General features: G+C 34.0%; 1 protein-coding gene across 5 annotated transcripts; it reads left to right on the top strand.

The window, feature by feature from the left end:
- The first annotated feature begins 664 nt into the window (after nucleotides 1-664).
- On the top strand, nucleotides 665-21,786 carry LOC133182100 (coiled-coil domain-containing protein 171-like). 5 transcript variants are annotated; one of them, XM_061316824.1, is made up of 31 exons: nucleotides 2,043-2,162; nucleotides 2,567-2,614; nucleotides 5,024-5,192; nucleotides 5,557-5,636; nucleotides 5,808-5,982; nucleotides 6,098-6,210; nucleotides 6,830-6,918; nucleotides 7,074-7,114; nucleotides 7,247-7,341; nucleotides 7,508-7,600; nucleotides 7,714-8,013; nucleotides 11,028-11,142; nucleotides 11,322-11,425; nucleotides 11,580-11,669; nucleotides 11,760-11,921; nucleotides 12,030-12,068; nucleotides 12,385-12,552; nucleotides 12,659-12,847; nucleotides 12,979-13,492; nucleotides 13,774-13,914; nucleotides 14,026-14,240; nucleotides 14,368-14,547; nucleotides 14,822-15,013; nucleotides 15,289-15,434; nucleotides 17,795-17,849; nucleotides 17,945-18,067; nucleotides 18,298-18,444; nucleotides 18,747-18,817; nucleotides 18,972-19,058; nucleotides 20,667-20,682; nucleotides 21,023-21,786. In XM_061316824.1, the coding sequence occupies exons 1-31, from the start codon at nucleotides 2,043-2,045 to the stop codon at nucleotides 21,077-21,079; spliced, it is 4,134 nt and encodes a 1,377-aa protein (XP_061172808.1). In that variant the 3' UTR covers nucleotides 21,080-21,786. The 5 variants fall into 5 exon arrangements, with proteins under 5 accessions (XP_061172811.1, XP_061172808.1, XP_061172809.1 ...); XM_061316825.1 differs by lacking the exon at nucleotides 20,667-20,682 and adding an exon at nucleotides 20,401-20,445 and having other exon boundaries at nucleotides 21,023-21,100; XM_061316823.1 differs by lacking the exon at nucleotides 20,667-20,682.
- The last annotated feature ends 409 nt before the right edge of the window (nucleotides 21,787-22,195 follow it).

Here is a 22,195-nt window from a genome sequence, read left to right as displayed (position 1 = left end):
CATAATAATTAAAACAACATAAAACTATCACTATTACAATAATATAGTTAAGTACTAATAAAAAAAAAATAGTAAGGAAAATGATATGCATGTACTGAAAATTTAAAAGCGACATTATTAATAGTATATATATAGACTGCATAAATGATCCCAAACAATATTGGAAACGAGTAAATGATTTTTAAAAGGGCAGGGAAAAAAACTGACTCAACTAACTATATATGCAGTTAAAGATAACAAATTTATAAACTATTTTAAATCTTAATTTATACATACAGCAGTTGATAAAAACTTTGAAAATAGACTTCAAAAACCAGATATATATGCAGATGACATGTTTTTCATTAATCAGATTCGCACAGTGCATATATTTATAAATAACTAACTTTTTTGATTTTTTTTTTCGAGGAGAAAAAAACACCAGTGAAACTGAGGCATAAATAAGATCGATGTTTTTAATGTATCTGAACAGTTATATCTCTGGAGGAATTTTTAAATTCAATACTGGTTTGAACAGTTAAAGCAGGGACCTATATACTGTAGTATATATAGGTGTTTGGTTAAAGCAACTTCCTACAGCTGTTTGAACTTGTTTTCGCGGCGAATGCAGATTTTGAATTTTATCCAATCAACAGTCATTATTCTTATCTGTCCGTATCTGCAGTTGTAAACAATATGGCGATCAGGAGGCTACAGAAATAAGTTTTAACATCAACAAGGTCTTATTTTCTCACATTTCATCTTATGTTTACTTTAATTAACTTAGTACAGTTTTCATTTTTAGTGTTGAGTCATTTATACTGTGCATGTGTATACAAATGAATGCTTATTTACAAATTATACTAACGTTCGAAGCTTTGAACAGGTTGAAACCAAAATATGCCGAAAGGGGTTATAATAGTCATTTTTGGATATGATATCCTATTTGAAATATAGATTAACAGTGTAAATAATGAAAAATATTTATTTTAATAGAATTAAACTATTGTAAATTTGCATGGAAATGCATGAAAAGCAGCAACTTTTTCTGCAACTACTTCAGGGCATTCATCCTGCAGAAAATCCAGCACTTCTTAGTGATCAATGTTGAAAATTGTAGGGCTATAGAAAAGTTAGTTAGAATAATCTAATTGTGTCTCAGGAAAAGCCCTCACCAGAGTCAGAATACATCCCATATATATGCAATGTAGCAAATTGGATCAGATATGTGTTTGTATCTGTATAGGTATTTTGAATCACCATTTCTGGCATATGATCAATGGAAATGAGAAGCCTTCTATAGTTTTTGATTCAGATTCTCTCCAAAACGATTTTGAAGAATACAAAAGGAGTTGAACACTGAAAATAACTGGCAAATTAATCATAACAAACCTTTCTGAGCTTGTTTATGCTTTTTATCCTAGAAAATAATCCATATAAAGGTGAAAATCCAATTCATTCTTTCAACGCTTGTTCTAGCTTCGAATTTACATGCCATGTTGACGTGCAGAACTTTCTGGATTATTCTTAGTAAACCTGTGGCTCCCCCTGTTCATTTTGCTACAATGTCAACACAAGGAAGAAAATTTATCATTAAACAGGGTCTGTAGAACAATATCATTTTAACAATAGTATGTTCTATCAAGAGAAAAATGTGCTTGCAGGCAAAAGTTGCTGAATTTAATGTAGATCTTTTTTGCAAGTCATAGAATTATATTTCCAATCTGGGAAATTATTTTCCAAATTGGCCATTATAAACCATTTAGGCAATTCATCACAACCTGTTGGAATTTTCAATGAATGTCTGAATATAGATCTATATCTTGCGCTGTTTGCTTGCAGTTAATGCTACATAATGTAAAAATCATTAGGGAAACATCAGCCTCTGACTGAAGATTAGAATGCTAGTTGAATATTTACCACTACTGTTATAATTTTGCAAGAATGAAAAAGCTACTTGTCCAAAACATTTCAATTATGTTCAAAATGCACTCTAATGAACAATCAATAATTTAAAAGGATAAATAAATAAACAAACACCCATCTTGCATTTATTAGTAAAAATGGAGGAAATTCAAAGCCCCACAAATGAGTTTGAACTTTTGGGAGATATGGAAGGACAGGACTCACAGGGAAGCACAAATGCTGAGGAAGAAGAATTCCCAAGTTCCAATGAGCAGTTGGTAGGTTATGAATTATTAACAGGGATTGTTAAGTCCTTAACTGACCAACACTTTTCTCCATTTCTTATTGTTGGCTTGAGAAGGTGTATCTTCCATTTTATATTAAGACATAGTTTTATTGTATCTTGGCTAAACCTTTAACCTCATCTTTATCCCCAATATGGTAGGTTTTGTCTGAACTTGATGTACAGCAAAGACAAAAGGATTGGATTTGAATGTATTCAGTACAATTTACAACAAATACATTCAAATCAAATCATAATATGGTAAAATGAGTCTTTTCAGTTATTGACTAAAATCTTGGATCATTATGCTTAAGAAGAAATGAACTCAATCATTCAATGTGATTTGACTGTTTTATTTAATTGAAAAAATTATACATGTATTATGACATATTTGGACAGTATTTTGGAGGCCTTTTTCCACCATCAAGTAGTTTTTACAAGTGTAGGGTAAGTCATGTATTTATTTTAGTGTTGTAAAATCATATGTGTGGCTTATGGTACATTGTATCTTTAGACCTCTGATTCTACAGTCGGCATCATTTTGATGATTGTCTTACACATGTATATAAAATGTGAGTTATAATTTATGAAATATTTACCAAATTACCAGTAAACAAAAATACACTTTTTTCTGGAAGCATGAATTTGTTATGTGTCTATTATGAACATATTGAATCGTAACGGACTGTAAATCATTCTTTTGTACTCCATAGTGGTCAAATTTTCAAAATCAAAATGTGTATGTGCATATGCTGTTTAGAAGAACTGGCAATTTACAAAAATCATTCTTTATTGGAAAAATTAATTGACAATTTTTGTCTCCATGATGTCATAAAGTGTATTTGGATTTCCTGTAATTTTTATGAGATTGAAATGTACAAAATTTGTTTAATTTTGACTTTAGAATTCAGAAAGTGAAAGCTTGTCCAAGTTCTATATTCACATGTCATTGATATTATATTTATATTGTTTTGAACATATTTCATTGATTAGATCAAAAGGATTGGAAACAAGTTATTAAATAACTTATTAGTTCTTCTTATTTATATTTGGGTCTAAACATTTTATCAAAAGAAGTAGTCTGGGCAGACCTGTGCTCTGTATTTCCCATCTTTAAATATGTACCTTGTGATAAATAACTTCTCTCCAAATCATTGAAATTTGGAATTAATGTAGTATTTTTTAAGGTTCTTAAACCCTCTGTTGAGTCTGTACAGTCATATAAAATGTTGTTTTAATGCTTATGATTTTCCAAAATAATTTTTTTTAAGTTGAGTGCAAACAATTTTAGCATTGCTTGCGAGGCAAAATTCATCAAAAATGACATTTCAATTTAACAAGTTTATGAAGGGATATAAAAAAATACCCCATAAAGAGTTACCTCTCTTATCAGAGTATCAATGAACCTTAATGTCATATCTTACAATGATTTCTAAAAATATTCCCTACATTAAGAACATAATAGATTTTTTCCATTAAAGTAATTTTTGGGGCAGATAACATTACTGCATTACCCAGGTAGTCCTTCATGAACAATAATTAAATTTCATATGTGGACAGTAATTATGATAATGTCCACTTTCTCTAACTGTATATTACACACATACACCTTCAGTACATCATCAGTGGGTTGGATGTGGTAAGGAGAATTTCTCTTTTTAATGTACCTAATTAGCTGTACACAGCCACTGTAATTTTCATCAGAGAAAAATGACAATTTTTCAATGACCAATCAATCCTCTTAAAAATCAGTTCAAGACCAAGAATAATTTAAGCTTTTATAGAAAATATGATTATGATTTCAGATAAGATAGATATATATATATATATATATATATATATATATATATATATATATATATATATATATATATATATATATATATATATATATAGCTGTTATTACTGTTTCTTTCATTCTTATTGCTTTGTTTGGGTTTTTTAATTTGCATGAAAATATCCACATCTGACTGCTTGAAACAGAAAATAATATGCATGTTCATTTTTATAAATTTGTGCATTTAACCCTAGCAAAAATTACTTCATGGATCTCTTTGAAATTTTGTTTGAGCTTTATAAACTAATGAAAAAAAAATGATTTTGTTTTGTCATCTGCATTTTATCTACATTTTTCTTTTTGTATATCTATCTATCTATCTATCTATCTATCTATCTATCTATCTATCTATCTATCTATCTATCTAATCTATCTATCTATCTATCTATCTATCTATCTATCTATCTATCTATCTATCTATCATTTTTGGACTCAATCAAACAGCATTGGCATTGCTTGTTCTCTGCACAAATAACAATCTAAAAACTAGTGTTTGGGGTTTGTGGGCAAAGAAGGAGAAAATATTGTGTCAGACATTCTGTGATTAATGATGATAAAGTTACTGTACAGGTGTGAAAACTTTTGTTGTTATTTTATAAACAAGATAAGAAACAGCTGATATGCTTTTCTATTGACACCTTGAAATATTTATTTTGTAATCTTATAAGATTAAAACTTTACAAAAAGTTATTGATAAATAATAAACAGATCTATGGGATACTAAAATGTACAAATAGTCATCTTAATACAGGTAGTTGACGTAAACCATTTGAAGTTAAACAAATAAAGACATTCTGCATGATTTTGTGATGATGTGTAGTTAATTTAAACTTGGTCATTTAAATAAGATATTTTGCAAGATTCTTTAGTTACTGGTATTTGGGAACAGTAGAAGTGATGGAAAACAGAAAAGATTTATGGAAACAAAAGCACCTTCTTGTGAGATGATTGAAAGTAATTACTAAATTATCTTCTCTAAGCTAACCTAATTGTAGTTGATGTGGCTTATTTTCTTGTAGCCAAAGCCAGAGGACACCTCCAATAATTACAGGAACGTGACTGCAGACTGGAAGATGTCACTCTCCCGATCTCCAAAACAGAACGATGACATCAATAAATACAGACTGGAGAACAATCAGCTCCGCCTACAGGTCAAACAACTCAATCTTGACCTTCAGTCTGAACAAGGTCAGCTGTTTGAATTGAACTGCCTTAATACATGAAAGAGGATAATTATATGGAATTCTGAACTTTACATATTTTTATTTATTTCAAAAAAGAAAATTTATCAAAAGATAGTGAACCAAGCATTTTATTTATTATTTTAATTGGATCTATTTAGATGTTACTATCATAAAAATTTTTATAGAAAAAAAAAAGCAAAGAATAATGTTTTTTGTGTTAAAAACATTAAAAATACAAACATTGCAGTTTCTTATATTGTCAAATTGATTTCTATCAAAAAGCATTTCTGATGATGTATAGTTTTGAGAAAATGCTTTATGCATAAGTTTTTACTAGCATTAAAGCATACTAATATTGAATATTATAGAGTCCTTGTCTCAAGTGCGCAGAAGATTAAATGCAGTTGAAAAAGAAAGACTTGAAGCAGCCACTCGTTCAAATGCAGAGGTGTGTATATATATATATTTATATATATGCTTTTCAGTATGCACATTTATGTGTTACGAATCACTTCGGTTACAAAATAACATAAACTACACCAATCTCTACAGTACAAGTGGTATCACTGGTATTAAAAATATAGAGTAATTAAGAGTGTGTTATGATGTATATTTCCAGATTTCTGAGTTGGAGAGTCAGGTTGCCAAATTGAGGTCACAACTGGAGAAAGGGGAGGCCACTCGACAAAACCTAGAGTTTGAGCTCACAAAATGTCAACGAGAAATCAACCACCAAAGGAGTTCATCCTATGAGAAAGAAACAAAGCTTACTGATGTCAAAGACCAATTACAAGGTGGGTCATATGAAATTCTTGATTAAATGAACAGCCTAAGAAACTACTGATATTGTGGAAGGTTTAAAACTAAATGTCTTCAGAATCTATTTTAAGTTGACTGATTATTTTGTAGCTAAAATTTCGGAATTGACAAGGGACTTGCAGGATGCCCAGCATCAGTTAGAGATTGAAAAACAGGGATCAAAGGAAACAGAGGCTCAGCTCAAGATGAGCATTGAGGAGAGAGTAAGATTTTGATGAACACTGAGGAGATAGTAAGATTTTGTGAACAATGATGAGAGAGTAAGATTTTGGTGAACACTGAGGAGATAGTAAGATTTTGTGAACAATGATGAGAGAGTAAGATTTTGATGAACAAGATTTTGATGAACACTGAGGAGAGAGTTAGATTTTGGTGGAAAAATGAGAAGAGAGTTAGATTTTGGTGGACAATGAGGAGAGAGTTAGATTTTGGTGAACAATGAGGAGAGAGTTAGATTTTGATGAACGCTGAGGAGAGAGTAAGATTTTGATGAACACTGAGGAGAGAATTAGATTTGATGAACAATGAGGAGAGAGTAAAAAGATTCTGGTGAGCATTAAGGAGAGAATAATGAGTAAATTTTTGATGAACATTGAGGAGAGAGTGAAATTTTGCTGTTCATTGAGGAGAGATTTAGATTTTGGTGTACAATGAGGAGAGAGTGAGATTCTGGTGTACTAAAAGTGTATGTTGTGGACCAATTCAGAGTTTCATTCATATAGTAAATATTTGCAGAAAGGTCATACATATGATTTAGAAGATTCAGAAGAAATTTGATTCCAAAAAAAGGAATGTGAATGTGGCTTTCTTTTTTTTTTTCAGAACCATTCAGTGTCAAAATGTCACACAGAGCTGGATATACTGAGAGCAGAAAGAGACAAACTGGATTCCCTTGTTTTACAACATGAAAGGTAAATACTACACTGAGACTGTATTATAGCTTCTTACTATCATTCTGTATCAGTATAATTCAACCATTTTATCTCTATGACTGCTTACATAACATAAATATATCCCACACTGAAAGAAATCTGTCAACAGTATATGTATTTGCTATCTATTTCAGTGCCATATCTGAGTTCTCAGAGAAAATACAGGAACTAGAAAGTAAGTGTTTCAGTGCATTTCTAATAAGAAGAAGTAAATTCATTACAAAATGAAAGTGAAGAATTGTACAAAGTAGTAATAGTATTGATAATCTACTTAAAAGTACTGTAATTTACTGTTTTGATGTCTTAGGTGAAAGGAAAAATCAAACAGAAAATCTTAGAAGAACTTTAACAGAAATTGAATATGCAAAGGAAAGAGAAGATAGGCTGAAGAAGGATTTAGAGGTATCATAAAAATGTGGTTCTCGTATGAATAGATATTTTAAACAGTTCGTCAGAGTTGTAATACATGTACATGTATATTGAATGGTAAAGATAAACATGTATCCTTAAATCAAGGTAAGTTTACTTGTCAGACTTTCTATTCATGACTTTATTATTTGCTGTTTAGATGTCCCTACAGAGGCTTCGTACTGTGGAGGAAAACATCGAAGCTGAGAGGGCAGCACATCTAGAAACAAAGTTCAATTCAGAAATCATACAGGTACTCAAAAGTAATATATCCCTACTGAAACTAATTAGCGCTGTTAGTAATGTATAACATTATAGGGTACCCCATCCTAGACATTTATTTACTATTGATTTCATTACTGTCAGCTTCGAGTAAGGGACTTGGAGGGGGCTTTAGAGGTAGAGAAGTCTGCCAATGATGAAGCTAACAAAGCGATAGACAGACTCACTAAACAGATCCGAGAACTGGAGCATTCGTATGAAGAGGAGCGGAGGAACAATAAGGACACGAACACAAAGCTGGATAAAGTGGAGAAGGAGTACAGTTCTGTGAAGCGGCAGCTGACATCAGAGGTGGAGAATAAGAAAAATGTCATCTTAAACTTATCTAAGGAACTGGAAGTCCATCAGAAAAACTTTAATGAGCTCAAAGAGGAACTATCCAAGGTCAGTGTTGGTGAATCATAGTACTTTAGATTTTTTATTTTATGTGAGTACTTAATATCATGAAAGAACTCATAAATAACAAATCCTGAGAATCCTGACTGCTGTTCAAGAGTTTTCACATGAATTTTAACAAATAAAAATAAAGAATGGGTGGACTTAACGCCCTATTTTGGATCTTTTTGCGACTACTCTACCAAGCTGTAAATGAAGTGAATCCAAACCATATTACAAGCAATAGAAAGAGTTACGTATACATGGTTATATTAGGTAGAACATTTGTAAAAAAGCAATGCCCTGTTGCCATGAGTCAAAATTGAAGCAACGATACATTAGTGTCGTCTTCCGGAATTTGGCATGTACCCGGAGTGGTTTTTAGGTCAAGTAATCAATATTAATAGAAGGTTGGGCTATCGATCGGCATCATTGTTGACATCTCTCTCTCTCTCTCCCTCTCTCTATAGAAATTCGAATATGTGTATGGCATATTACAGCGGTGTCAATATGAAATTTAAAAAAAAAAATGTGTGGACACGCAAAATTAAAACAACTGTTACATTTAATTTGCTAAATTCTGAAAACGGCAACCAAACACGCTCAAAGACGTGATTTAGAACGAGGTCAGGTTGAAGAATACAATGTAACTGTTTTCATGAGTACACTCGCAGGTGGACATCACGTGGTGAATTGTAATATTTAACAGGTCAATCGAAGTCAAATCAAGGTTAACTCAGTCATAACAATGGAAACGAGAAGTTTGTTTTGAACATGTTTTTTGTTAATTTAAGTGTGAGCGCACATTTGTCGGCTATTCTCCATTTAATATGACATTATTTTTAGCTCACCTGAGCTGAAAGCTCAAGTGAGCTTTTCTGATCACATTTTGTCCGTCGTCCGTCTGTCCGTCTGTCTGTCTGTCTGTCCGTCCGTCTGTAAACTTTTCACATTTTTGACTTCTTCTCCAGAACCACTGGGCCAATTTCAACCAAACTTGCCATGAAGCATCCTTGGGTAAAGGGGATTCAAGTTTGTTCAAATGAGGGGCCACGCCCTCTTTCAAGGGGAGATAATTAGGAATTAGTGAAAAAATAATGGCATCATTTAAAAATCTTCTTCTCAAGAACCACTGGGCCAGGAAAGATGAAACTTATGTGGAAACATCCTCAGGTAGTGTAGATTCAAGTTTGTTCAAATCATGACCCCCGGGGGTAGGGTGGGGCCACAATGGGGGATCAAAGTTTTACATAGGAATATATAGGAAAATATCTTTAAAAATCTTCTTCTTAAGAACAGCAAAGCCATGATCGGTCATATTTATATTGAAGCATCCTCAGGTCGTGTAGATTGAAGTTTGTTCAAATCATGACCCCCGGGGGTAGGGTGGGGCCACAGTGGGGGATCAAAGTTTTACATAGAAATATGTAGGAAAATATCTTTAAAAATCTTCTTCTTAAGAACAGCAAAGCCATGATTGGTCATATTTATATGGAAGCATCCTCAGGTAGTGTAGATTGAAGTTTGTTCAAATCATGACCCCCGGGGGTAGGATGGCGCCACAATGGGGGATCAAACTTTTACATAGAAATATATAGGAAAATATCTTTAAAAATCTTCTTCTTAAGAACAGGAAAGCCATGCTTGATCATATTTATATGGAAGCATCCTCAGGTAGTGTAGATTGAAGTTTGTTCAAATCATGACCCCTGGGGGTAGGGTGGGGCCACAATGGGGGATCAAATTTTTACATAGAAATATATAGGAAAATATCTTTAAAAATCTTCTTCTTAAGAACAGCAAAGCCATGCTTGATCATATTTATATGGAAGCATCCTCAGGTAGTGCAGATTCAAGTTTGTTCAAATCATGACCCCCGGGGGTAGGGTGGGGCCACAATGGGGAATCAAAGTTTTTCAAAGAAATATATCTATAGGAAAATATCTTTAAAAATCTTCTTCTTAAGAACAGCAAAGCCATGATTGGTCATATTTATATGGTAGCATCCTCTGGTAGTGTAGATTCATATCTGTTCAAATCATGACACCCAGGGGTAGGGTGGGGCCAAAATGGGGGATCAAAGTTTTACATAGAAATATATAGGAAAATATCTTTAAAATTTTTCCTCTTAAGAACAGTAAAGCCATAATTGGTCATATTTTCATGGAAGCATCCTCATGTAGTGTAGATTCAAGTTTGTTCAAATCATGACCCCTGGGGGTAGCTATTATAGGGTAGGGCCACTATGGGGGATCAAAGTTTTACAAATGAATATATGGGAAAAAAATCTGCTGCTCAAGAACAGCAAAGCCATTTGTTATATTGATATGAAAGCATCATTAGGTAGTTTAAAATTCACCCCCCCCCCCCATAAACTTTTCAATGCTGAACTGATTTTTGCTTTTTTTTCCTAGCCAATGTGCTCAGGTGAGCGATGTGGCCCATGGGCCTCTTGTGTTCAATATACAACTACAGTTTTCTTAAGAACAGCCAACAAACATGCGCTGACTATGTATTCAGACGATGAAAAAAGTGTGACCCTAATTATCTATTGATATTCAAGAAATCTTCAGGCACCATGCCTTCGATATTTATTTAGTTTACCTCCTAAAGAGCGTTTTAAATTCACATCTGTACCATGAATACACGGTTAAGATATCGGGATTTATATGATGGAAAGAAATAAACATTTTACGAAACTTTAATTTACGGCATTTTTTCTGGCCAGTTAAGTCCACCCATTCTTTTGTGAGTGATGCTTCTCACAAAATTACATGTATATGTACACAGTAATAAAGTTCTTCCTTTTATTTAAGAATCTACAGTAACAGGGAATTTTAAACTTATTTAGAAATACAAAGTTTTCAGAAGGATAAAAAACTTTCAGCCTCTTGGATCACTTGTATTGCATGCATATTGTTTTTACTTCAATTTTATTTTAAAACATAGACATGAGAAAATCAGTATTTATTTCCAGATTGACAAAGGAAATGCCTACTGTATGATTTACATTTTGATTTTAGGCCAAGAAGAGACAGATTTACCTGGAGGAGACATATGGAGGAAGTATGAGAGAGTTGGAGCTGCTACTGAACAACTTCCAGGTGGATGAAAAACCAAAACGGGTTTCCACCTCTAGTAAGAAACTTTAATGATAGTTCTTAAACATGGACACACAGTATCAAATCCGTTCTGATGAAACATCAGATGCACATTTGTCAAACAATTTCCTTCTTTGATAAGAAATTTAATTATATAAAGTTTTATAGGGAATGTAGTGACATGAGGGAATTTAATGAAGTTGTGTTTTATTTCAGAGAGTAAAAAAGATAGTAAAAGTACAGCCCCTTCTTCCGTCCTGGAGACTCTACGCGTGACTCTGACTGAGTACAAGAAACGCCTGGATGACACCACTGAGGAAGTAAGTTACTTCAATATAAGCGTTGTGTACAAGAAGGAATCTTTGTCATACATGTACGATGTACTATCATAAATAGAAATATATATATAAAATGAAATCAGTAAAAGTTCCTTAAAACTTAGTGTCACTCACAAGAAATCTATTTCTATTAAAGCTTGGAAAAATGAAGAAATCCAGTGATGCTCTTCATAAAGAGATTGACCAATGTAAGGAGATGATCTGGGCAAAGGACAAAGCTTTGGAGGTAAGGGCTGTTGTGAATCGAAACAATCAAGAAAAACAGCTGGTTTAAAGAATTTCCAGTAGGGCTTATGAATCATGTATATATGTACAGGATGCTCAGAAAAACTACACTAGGACAGCTAAGGAGTTGAATCGAGTGAGATCAGAGTACTCTGAGATGGAGAACAGCATGGCCAAGATGAGAATTACTCTACAGAGCTCCAGTAGTAACTCCACTAAGGACCGAAAACGAGTGCAGGAACTCTCAGAGGAGGTCAGAAATATGATAAAGGAGTCCTAATCAAAATCACCACAAAAATGAAATATATTTCCTTGTTGTTAGTCTTTGAAAATATAACACGAATGTCATTTTATTTTCCAGATTATGAAATTGGTTAAAAGACATAAAGCAGATGATGAGGTAAAGGAAAACTCTATTTACGTATACAGGATTATCTTATTTCTATACTGCAATGGCTATTCCATTAAAAATTAAATAAGGGGGTAGAAATTAGTTTTCATTGTTGAAGGGGGGATGTAATTCTTTAGGGTGGGGTAGTTATTTCATTACTGAGTGGAAGGTTGAGTGGGTCTACCAAATTTTAAGTTCCATAGTAATACATGTACCAACAAAAATTTCAGAGAAGTAAATAAGATCTGAGTATTTCAAACCTGGTGTAAACATACATATAGTATCCAGGTCTTACAAGTATATATGCCGTTGTATTCTCTTTCAGGAGAAGCTGGCTTTCCTACATGGTATGTACCAGCGCCTATTGGCTGGCCGCGTTATGGTGCCTCCCAAGGACACGTCTATTCATCAGTTCACATGGGCTGACCTCACTAGTCTGGTATATGAACAGATGTGTAACTTAGTGACCACTGCTCAGAGAACTGATGAAAAGGTCAGAAATCTGTGTATATTTTAATTTTTGTTGTGCTAAGAAAAGCTGTGGCTTTAGAGAAAAATAGAGCCAGATATACATTTAGTATATGATTTCAATATTACAGATAAGACATCTTGAAGAGGCTGTTAGGATGAAAGAGGATGCTTTGGATGACATGCAGAAAGCTCATGAAGATCAGCTTAACAAACTGACCGCATTGACCAAAGAACGAGAGATTGCCTGGAACAAACAGAAAGAGGAAATTGAGGCTCACTACTCACAACTGCTGAATGAAATTCAGTCTCGATCCAAAGTAAGTTTTTCAAAGCTTATGAAATGGAAGTTATGGGTACATGTACACTGTATGTTAATTTTGGATGTAAGATTGATTTTTTCTTTTTCCTGGTATATTTTATTATTTTTACTAATATTTTTGTCATGTAGAAGAGTCAGTCAATGGCTGATCAGGCTTGGGAGAAGATAAGAATGACTGGCACTGTCCAACAGGGGTTAGAGACTGAGTGTTCTGATCTGAGAAATCACTTAGCTGAAGCCCAGAAACAAAACCGTGCCTTGCTGGCTACCTGCAGTCTCCTGGCAGGTGCCCTATACCCCACATTTTCCAGATCCTCTCTGCTGGCAATCCAGAGGAACATGCTGGAGGAGCAAATGTCAAACTGGGAGTTTTGTAGAGAGAGAATGGAGCTTCTGGTTACCACCCTCAGTGCAGAGATGAAGGCTGCAGCTGGGGAACCAAGCAAGCTTGAGAAACCAGCCAAAAGGCACCCCCTGCTGACCTTCAGAGTTGGAGTAGTGGCTGTTCTTGCTGCTAATAGGCTAAGATTTTTTGGACAGAACTGTAATAGGATGTTTGTGACTTATGACACAGTGATTTCCAATATGAATGGAATAGTTGTATGTACAGGTGGAGTGAAGTCAACATTAAAGGCTTTCCCAGGTATAGCTGTCTCATTTTCTTAAGTATACTGTGAGTGATTAATTTTTATTGAAACATAAGTATGTACATATTTAAGAAATGAAGTATTCTATCTTAAATTAGTAAAGGCATATGTCTGTTTTTGGTGTTTATGAGGTAATAACCAACATTGAAGCATGTGATCATTCCTTCCCTGAAGCTGCTTTCTAGTATGCAGGAATTATAACATGCTCCCAGATTAGACAAGTTTCGCTATAAATACAAATGGATGTATGCTATACAAAGGCATGTATATTTTACAGGAGATACAGAAGAAAGAAACACAGGAGAAATGCACAGTTCCATTCTACAGTGGTTGTCTAGTGCAGAGCTGTTAAATACTGCCACCACCTCTATGTCTGAGCTTTTAGAGGTCACTGATCAGATCAAGGGCAAAGAGAAAGGTCATCATAAATTCCAAAATTTAAAAATTTCATGTAGAGAGTGTGTCAAAAATTTTAAGCTTTGATCCTTTGTTCAAAAACTGAAAATCAATCTATAACTCTGTTTTGCAGCATCAGCAGTGGAGATGAGAGCTGTTGTAAATGCTGCCAGGAATTCCTTTACCAAGCTGGTGGACAAACTTTGTCGACAGTTTGAGGGAATTGCTCCTCATCCTGGTTTAGGTGGAAGAGACCGTAATTCTCTTATCAGGGTTCTTGGGAGAGGTCTTAGCAAAATATGTGTTGGAAAATCAGTGGACCAGAAAGGACAGATGGTCCCAGCTCAGGTACAGTAGTGAAAAAGATGATCAGTTTTTAATAGAACTTGATTACAACTTGTACTTCTGACTGAATAAATTTTGATGTGTTATTTTCTGTTAGCCTTTAAATTTGGAGGTGTTTGATTTTGTACAGGAGTTATTAGGGGCGCTACAGACCCACATTCTGGATTTTACACAGAGGCTCCACACAGTAGAGGTGGAGAGGAGACAGCTGGTCCTAGAACTGGGTCGTATGAAGGACGAGTGTGCTGACCTCCCACAAAAAGAGGACATAGAGCGGCTCCAGGACCAACTCAGCACCATCAAGGGCCAGGTACAACAAAAACAGTGTAGAAATCTGTGGAATCTCCACATAACGATTTAGTTTTTTTTTTTTTAACAATTTCGCTGACGCTACATAGGAAAGTTGTTTTGATTTCATATAGAGTTTGAAGAGTCATGTAGAGTATGATTTTTAGTTACCCATTAATCTGAAGAAACCTGAACGAATATGAAGACTTATCAGAAAAAATACATTCATGTGCAGCAATACTTACACATTTTGAAAATGAGACCACCACCTGAATTTCTATTTTTCATACATGCAGGACCTTGATGTTGTCTCCATTGATAAGTTTGAGAGTGTGTGTCAGGAACTGAACAATGCTCTACAGCGAGAACAGCAGGCCCAGCAGCTGTTGGTAGAACAGAGTCATCAATTGGAGGAGATCACAATGAGGCTGGATCTCTACACAACAGAGGGCATGGAGAAAGAACAGACACTCTCAGAGGCTGTACATGTAAGTTACTAGGGTTGAATGGGGTAAGAGATATGCAGATGGGCAGTTGATAAGTAAATGAGATCCTTGAAGTTGTTCAGCACCTAGGGAGTGAATCAAACTTCAATGTTTCTAAACAATTGGTGTGAGAGGTTAAAGAGAAGGGATTCACAAGTGTGATTGCTATAGTTGAAAGATATACCAAGTCATTTCTCATGAAAATATTTGATACTGTTCAGGCTCCGTGTTAAACAAATAGTAAATGTGAAATAAAAACAACTTGGTTTTCTTTTTAGGGGTTGACAGAGACTAAAGGTGAACTGAAGAGGAAAGAGCAGACATTGAGGCAGCTGAACAGACAAGTGATATCTCTGGAGGGGGAGAAAAAGGCACTCCTTACCAATGTAGCAGATGCCGAGAAAGCATTGAGGACTGTTGCCAGGTGTGTAAGTCCTACCAAATAGCAAAGATTTCGTGGAAAACAGAGACTTTTTCTTTTCTTTTTAGCTCACCTGAGCCGAAGGCTCAAGTGAGCTTTTCTGATCACATTTTGTCTGTAGTCCGTCTGTCCGTCTGTCTGTCCGTCCGTCTGTAAACTTTTCACATTTTCGACTTCTTCTCAAGAACCACTGTGCCAATTTCAACCAAACTTGCCACAAAGTATCCTTGGGTGAAGGGGATTCAAGTTTGTTCAAATGAAGGGCCATACCTTCTTTCAAGGGGAGATAATAAAGAATTAGTGAAAAATTAATAGCGTCTTTTAAAAATCTTCTTCTCAAGAACCACAGAGCCAGGGAAGATGAAACTCATATGGAAGCATCCTCAGGTAGTGTAGATTCAAATTTGTTCAAATCATGACCCCCGGGGGGTAGGGCGGGGCCACAATGGAGGATCAAAGTTTTAAATAGCAATATATAGGAAAAATCTTTAAAAATCTTCTTCTCATGAACAGCAAAGCCATGATGAGTCATATTTATATGAAAGCATCCTCAGGTAGTGTAGATTCAAGTTTGTTCAAATCATGACCCCCGGGGGTAGGGCGGTGCCACAATGGAGGATCAAAGTTTTACATAGAAATATATAGGAAAAATCTTTAAAAATCTTCTTCTCAAGAACAACAAAGCCCTAATTGATCATATTTATATGAAAGCATCCTCAGGTAGTGTAGATTCAAGTTTGTACAAATCATGACCCCCAGGGGTAGGGTGGGGCCACAATGGAGGATCAAAGTTTTAAATAGCAATATATAGGAAAAAACTTTAAAAATCTTCTTCTCAAGAACAACAAAGCCATGATGAGTTATATTTATATATGGAAACATCCTCAGGTAGTGAAGATTCAAAATTGTTCAAATCATGACCCCTGGGGGTAGGGCGGGGCCACAATGGAGGATGAAAGTTCTAAATAGAAATATATAGGAAAAATCTTTAAAAATCTTCTTCTCAAGAACAACAAAGCCCTAATTGATCATATTTATATGAAAGCATCCTCAGGTAGTGTAGATTCAAGTTTGTACAAATCATGACCCCCAGGGGTAGGGTGGGGCCACAATGGAGGATCAAAGTTTTACATAAAAAAATATTGGAAAAAACTTTAAAAATCTTCTCAAGAACAACTTTAAAAATCTTCTTCACAAGAACAACAAAGCCATGATGAGTTATATTTATATATGGAAGCATCCTCAGGTAGTGAAGATTCAAATTTGTTCAAATCATGACCCCTGGGGGTAGGGCGGGGCCACAATGGAGGATCAAAGTTTTACATAGAAATATATAGGAAAAATTTAAAAAAAAACTTCTTCTCAGGATCAGCAAAGCCCTGATTGATCATATTTATGTGGAAGTGTCGTCAAGTAGTTTAAATTCAAGTTTGTTCAAATCATGACCCCCTGGGGTAGGGTGGGGCCACAATCAAAGTCTTATATAGAAATTTATAGGAAAATATCTTCTGAAGAAAACTGCATAGCCATGATTACTCATTTTGATATGGAAGCATCCTCAGGTAGTGTAGATTCAAGTTTGTTAAAATGAGGCCCACCGGGGATAGGGATGGACCACAACAGGGTATTGAAAATTTTACATAGGAACATATAGGAAAATATCTTCTTCTGAAGAACTGAAAATCATGTTTAGTCATTTTGATATGGAAGCATCCTCAGATAGTGTAAATTCAATTTTGTTCAAATGATGACCCCCAGGTAGGGTGGGGCCCAATGGGGGATCAAAAGTTTTACATAAGAACATACAGAAAAAATATTTCTTCTCAAGAACAGAAAAGCTATGTTTAGTCATATTGATATGGAAGCACCCTGAGGTAGTGTAGATTCAAGTTTGTTCAAATAATGACCTCTTGGATAGGGAGGAGCCACAATGGGGGATCAAATTTTTACAAAGGAATATATAGGAAATTTTTTTTTAAATCTACTCAAGTACAACAAAGCCATTTGTTATATTGACATGGAAGCATCATCATCCCCCCCCCCCCCCCCCCCCCGTAACCTTTTCAATACTGAACTGATTTGTGCTTTTGCCTAGCCAATGTGCTCAGGTGAGCGATGTGGCCCATGGACCTCTTGTTTTAGTTACTGTATGAGGGATTGCAATTTGTGGAAATACATGTAGGAAAGTAACTTGAATCAATCAAATTCTCAAAAAAGTTACTAACACAAATGAACTTATCATTCTGTAAAAAGCTTGGACTACTGTTTGGAAAAATTTATGCATGTTTGTGTGTGTTTCATTTTTTAAATAACTACATGTACATGTACTAATAATTATTAATAATAATTAATAAAAATTTTAGAGATAAGGAAACATTGGCCCAGTATCTCAAAGCTGTTACCATAGCATTGGAGCAGGTAAGCATTAGCTTTTACTAAGTGGACTCAGTATTTACATACTTTTCACTTTAAAGTAACATCTTTCTGCTATAAAACACATGCCTTGTTCACAGGCTAAGAAAGAATTGACCCTGGCTAAGGGTATCACAGACTTCTCCTGGACTAAAAGGTTACTGAATGCTGACTTCATTCCAAGTGATGTTGGGAAAGCTGGACCAGAGCTTATTGCTGCACAGGTTAGTACCTTTAAATAAAGAAAGTCATCATGTGAGTTTAGTGAAGAAAATAAAAGCACTCTTGATTTTTATACACATTATATACAGTACTTTGAAAAATTAATGTCCGCTTTACACCTTATTGAGTCACTTGTCTTTAGAGCTAAGTTAATGAACAAATAAACATTTTCTGTTTATACCAAAATTATTCCATGCTTGCAATGTATTACAATGGCTTTGAAATTTGTCAGAATTTGGTTGGAGCATTTGTTGAGACTCAGAACCAGGCAATCAGTAAGATCAAGTCCCTGGAGGAGGAGATAGATACACACCAACAACACATCAACACACTGAAACGGGAGCTCAGCGATGCCGTCCGCCGGGAGTATGACGAGAGTGTCAGTATTATCATTGTCTAAAACATGTAAACATGTCAAGTGTTAGGTTTTTCTTGATGTTGCAGGGGTATGAACTTTGTGGATTTGTTTTGATTCTAACTCTTACACAATTCAATTGTTCAATACAATCAGTTCAATACAATTGTAGAATGTGCAATCTAGAGACATTATTGCCAGATAATAATTTGTGAGGATAAAACAATATTCAGTCTAAGTATGTAGACATTAATTATATTTACATATATATTGTATTATGGGTTTTAGACACTCTTTTTTTATGTATGTAATGTATTATTTTTTAGGCTGAGATTCCCACACGTGACCACAATAAAGACATGGATATGACTCAGTCAGAGAGTTTCTTGCCAATCAGGTACCAGCTGATAACGATGTTGAAAGTTTTTGTGCTATTTTTTCAGATCTTTCAGATTGTACCTTTGATTTCACACCTGTATTGTACTACAGTGTAAATGTTGTTTCTGTTGAAGTTAAGGGTAGTGTATGATTTTGTTTCTATCCCACTTTAGGGAGGACTCAGAAATCTCCTTTGGTATGCCTAAGACAGCCACACCCAAGTCCAAGAAGCTGGATTCATCTCTTAGGAGATCAGAGAGGTACTAAAAATAATCTGCTTTATGTTTGGAGCTTTGGGATACTCTTCATTATGGTTCTCAGATGCAGAGTTGCTAATTGGTTATAACCTCAATTTGTTTCCAATTATTAATCTGGTAGAAAAAAATCAAGTGTCAAAAAGCTGAGTTATTTTTAACTTTTACCTGATACCTGTGCAGTATCATAATTCAGTCGTATGTACATGACATCAGCATCAATTTTTTTTTCTTTTATTATTATTTTCATTTTACATGTTAATACTGCAGTAAAAGGGATACAAGCAAAAATGGTTATGAAATTTTTGCTATAAATGAATAAATAAAATGAAAGCTGGTTTAAAGTCTTTATTAATCAATTTAGCATTGCCAATCAGATACATGCAAATCCCAGGATTCCCTGCTGTTGTACTCTTTGTATCAAACATGAAACTGTATATATTAAAATTTATTTTTAGTGATGCCAAGCGTTTCATTCAGAAATGGTATAAGCTTTACATTGTGTTATGTTTGATAACAATATCTTACATTAGACATAGATGAGTGTTATCTAATAATAAAAAGAAGTATTAACTAATTTTGGGATAAATTTTTTGTAAAATTATTCTCTACACTAAGGAGTGCAATTAAAACTTAAATGTATGATCTAATATCAATGATATTCCTAAAATGTGCATGTACTTGTACATTTACGTTCTAATCAACATAAAGGGTTTATTTTCAGTTTTACTACAGTTATCACAAAGAGATACCACAATCATTATTCTCAAATAAATCACAAACAATTATCAATGAATTTAAATCAGTTTCCTCTAATTTTGTCTGTGTTCACTAGGAAAAGGATAGAGATATTGATTGATTGTGACGCAAATTGGTGGAAAAAATTTACTTTGGGTTCAGAATACGTCACAGTTTTTCTAATGCATTCAGTTGTGATAAGACTCTTCTGATGACGTCCAAATCAAGCTTTTGCATTTCTCTACATAGAAGTTTAAATATTCATCATCGCAGAATAGAAATAATTCCCTCATCATCAGAATTGTTGGAAAATATACCCCTCAGTCTCGAGATTTTGTTGGCAAATTAAAACCTTGCCTTTCAGGCTCAATTTTTATTTGCCAACAAAATATCTAGACTATTTGGGTATTTCTCCAACAATTCCTCCAACATGGGAATTATTTCTTAGTTGTCAATATATTTTTGTTCTTGTGTGTTTTACAAGTGCATATCATTCAATTAAGACTTGATACATGAACATACTACATTGTCAATGCCTAGAATACTAATTTATAACATGTATTCTCAATTAGTTAAGTATATGATGTCTCGTTTAAAATTTAATGACTAGTCCTGAAGATTTAGTACGATTACCGGCACCCTGTGATCTCCAGTAGTGAGTATAGACCAGAGTCAAGCCACAAGTACTTTCTCTATAAATTATACAAGTAAAATTGACTCTAGAGGCTACACTTGATGTAGCCTTATCCTCTTACTTTCCCCAGAATTGTGTAATTAGGTCTGCTGTCCAAACAGAAGACCTATAGTGATTGTATTGTTTCTTTTTATGATTATTACTTCCAAATTCTTTATTTTATTTTTTATACATGTATTTAGTGTTGGGAAAGTAGAGGTATCATTTTTGTATTGAAATTATTCTGTTTATTTAAATATGTTGATTTTTGAGTCCATTGATATTTAACAAATTACTGAAATTTTATATTTTTATGAGTTGATGTTTCTGTTATATCTTTGACACAAAAATTGTGCCACTAATGCCTATTTCTAAATGAGACATTTATTTTAATCATCATGTTTTTGTTTTTAGGTCTGTTAATTTCAGCATATTTCAAAGAATTATTTTATTTTCCATAAAAATTAATGCTATACTTTTGATAGATGTGTTTATTAATAGTAGATGATTAATGTCACCAGTTAATTGTTTAAGTAAAACAGAACATTACATTTTACAGGTCCCCAAAGTTCCAGACTCCTGTCAGATCCAGTCGATCGACCAATATACGCCCTAAAGCTTTTGAGCCACACGGGAGGTAGCAGAACGTAAAGGGGGACAACTTACAGGGTTAGCATTCCATACCGTCAACTGTGATATATCTACACAAACTAAATATACTCACTCATTTCTTCTGGCCACATGATTCCAATCAAAAGCCACCAAACATTTAACAGTCATTTAGTCAGAGTATGTGGTATACATACCCACCTGATGAAACCGATTCGGAAGACAGATGATTTTTATGTATGACTGTGCTTGAGGTGCTATTGTAACTAAAAGATGATATTGTTCCATTGTAAGTCTGTATCTGATTGAGTGTGTAGAAGTTTGTATAGGAATTTGTTATGCTTTCAACAGATGGCATTTTGATTTTAAAAATAAATGGAAAATTATGCATTATGGTTAGAAAGTACAGTCGTGTACTTCCAGTTTACTTCAAAACTTGATTTATTCATTTTAGTAAGGTTTTAGCAAAATCGTAATTACTTAACTATGTTATAAATATGATATGCAGTTTCAATTTCCATGACCACCAAAGCTTGTATAATTTATAATCTACAATATAGGTCAGTACTTTTAATATTATTTATTGTCCAACAGTCATTTCAGTAAGTATCAAAACTGTGCATTTTTATTACAAACATTCTTATATGAACACATTTTCACTTTGATTTTATGCAGTAATTATGCATTTACACAATTTTTTGTAATATCCGTCCTAATTTATTTATAAAACATGTTTTTTTATGTGTATTTTTTTTTTTATTTTTGTTACCATCTTTTTATATGAAAAACTATTGTTGTACACACTCCTTAAGTTTTTTTTTATTTGATTCTTATGAAAAATTGCCTACATGTACTGTAAAACTTTTAAAACCTGGCAACTATAATGAAATGACTTACATGTGCTCTTAACACAACTATAGGCCAAGTTTTATCGATGTTTGAGAAACATTTTCTTGAATTTTGACCAGCTCTTACTCTCTAATGTTCATTTCTGTATCTAATAATGAATACAATGTATTATCCTAGTAAATGTTTTCTGTGGAGAAAAAAGACATGAGAAAAGGTTGACAGGTGCATACATATACCTGAAGCCAAGTTAAAGGTGAAATTTTGATGTTTTAAA

This window comes from Saccostrea echinata, unplaced genomic scaffold (genome assembly GCF_033153115.1).
Source record: "Saccostrea echinata isolate AGI-Se365-2 ecotype Australia unplaced genomic scaffold, CSIRO_AGI_Sech_v1 ptg000009l, whole genome shotgun sequence".
Taxonomy (NCBI): domain Eukaryota; kingdom Metazoa; phylum Mollusca; class Bivalvia; order Ostreida; family Ostreidae; genus Saccostrea; species Saccostrea echinata.
The sequence above is the reverse complement of the archived record's forward strand: the minus strand, read 5'-3'. Positions and strand labels throughout refer to the sequence as shown.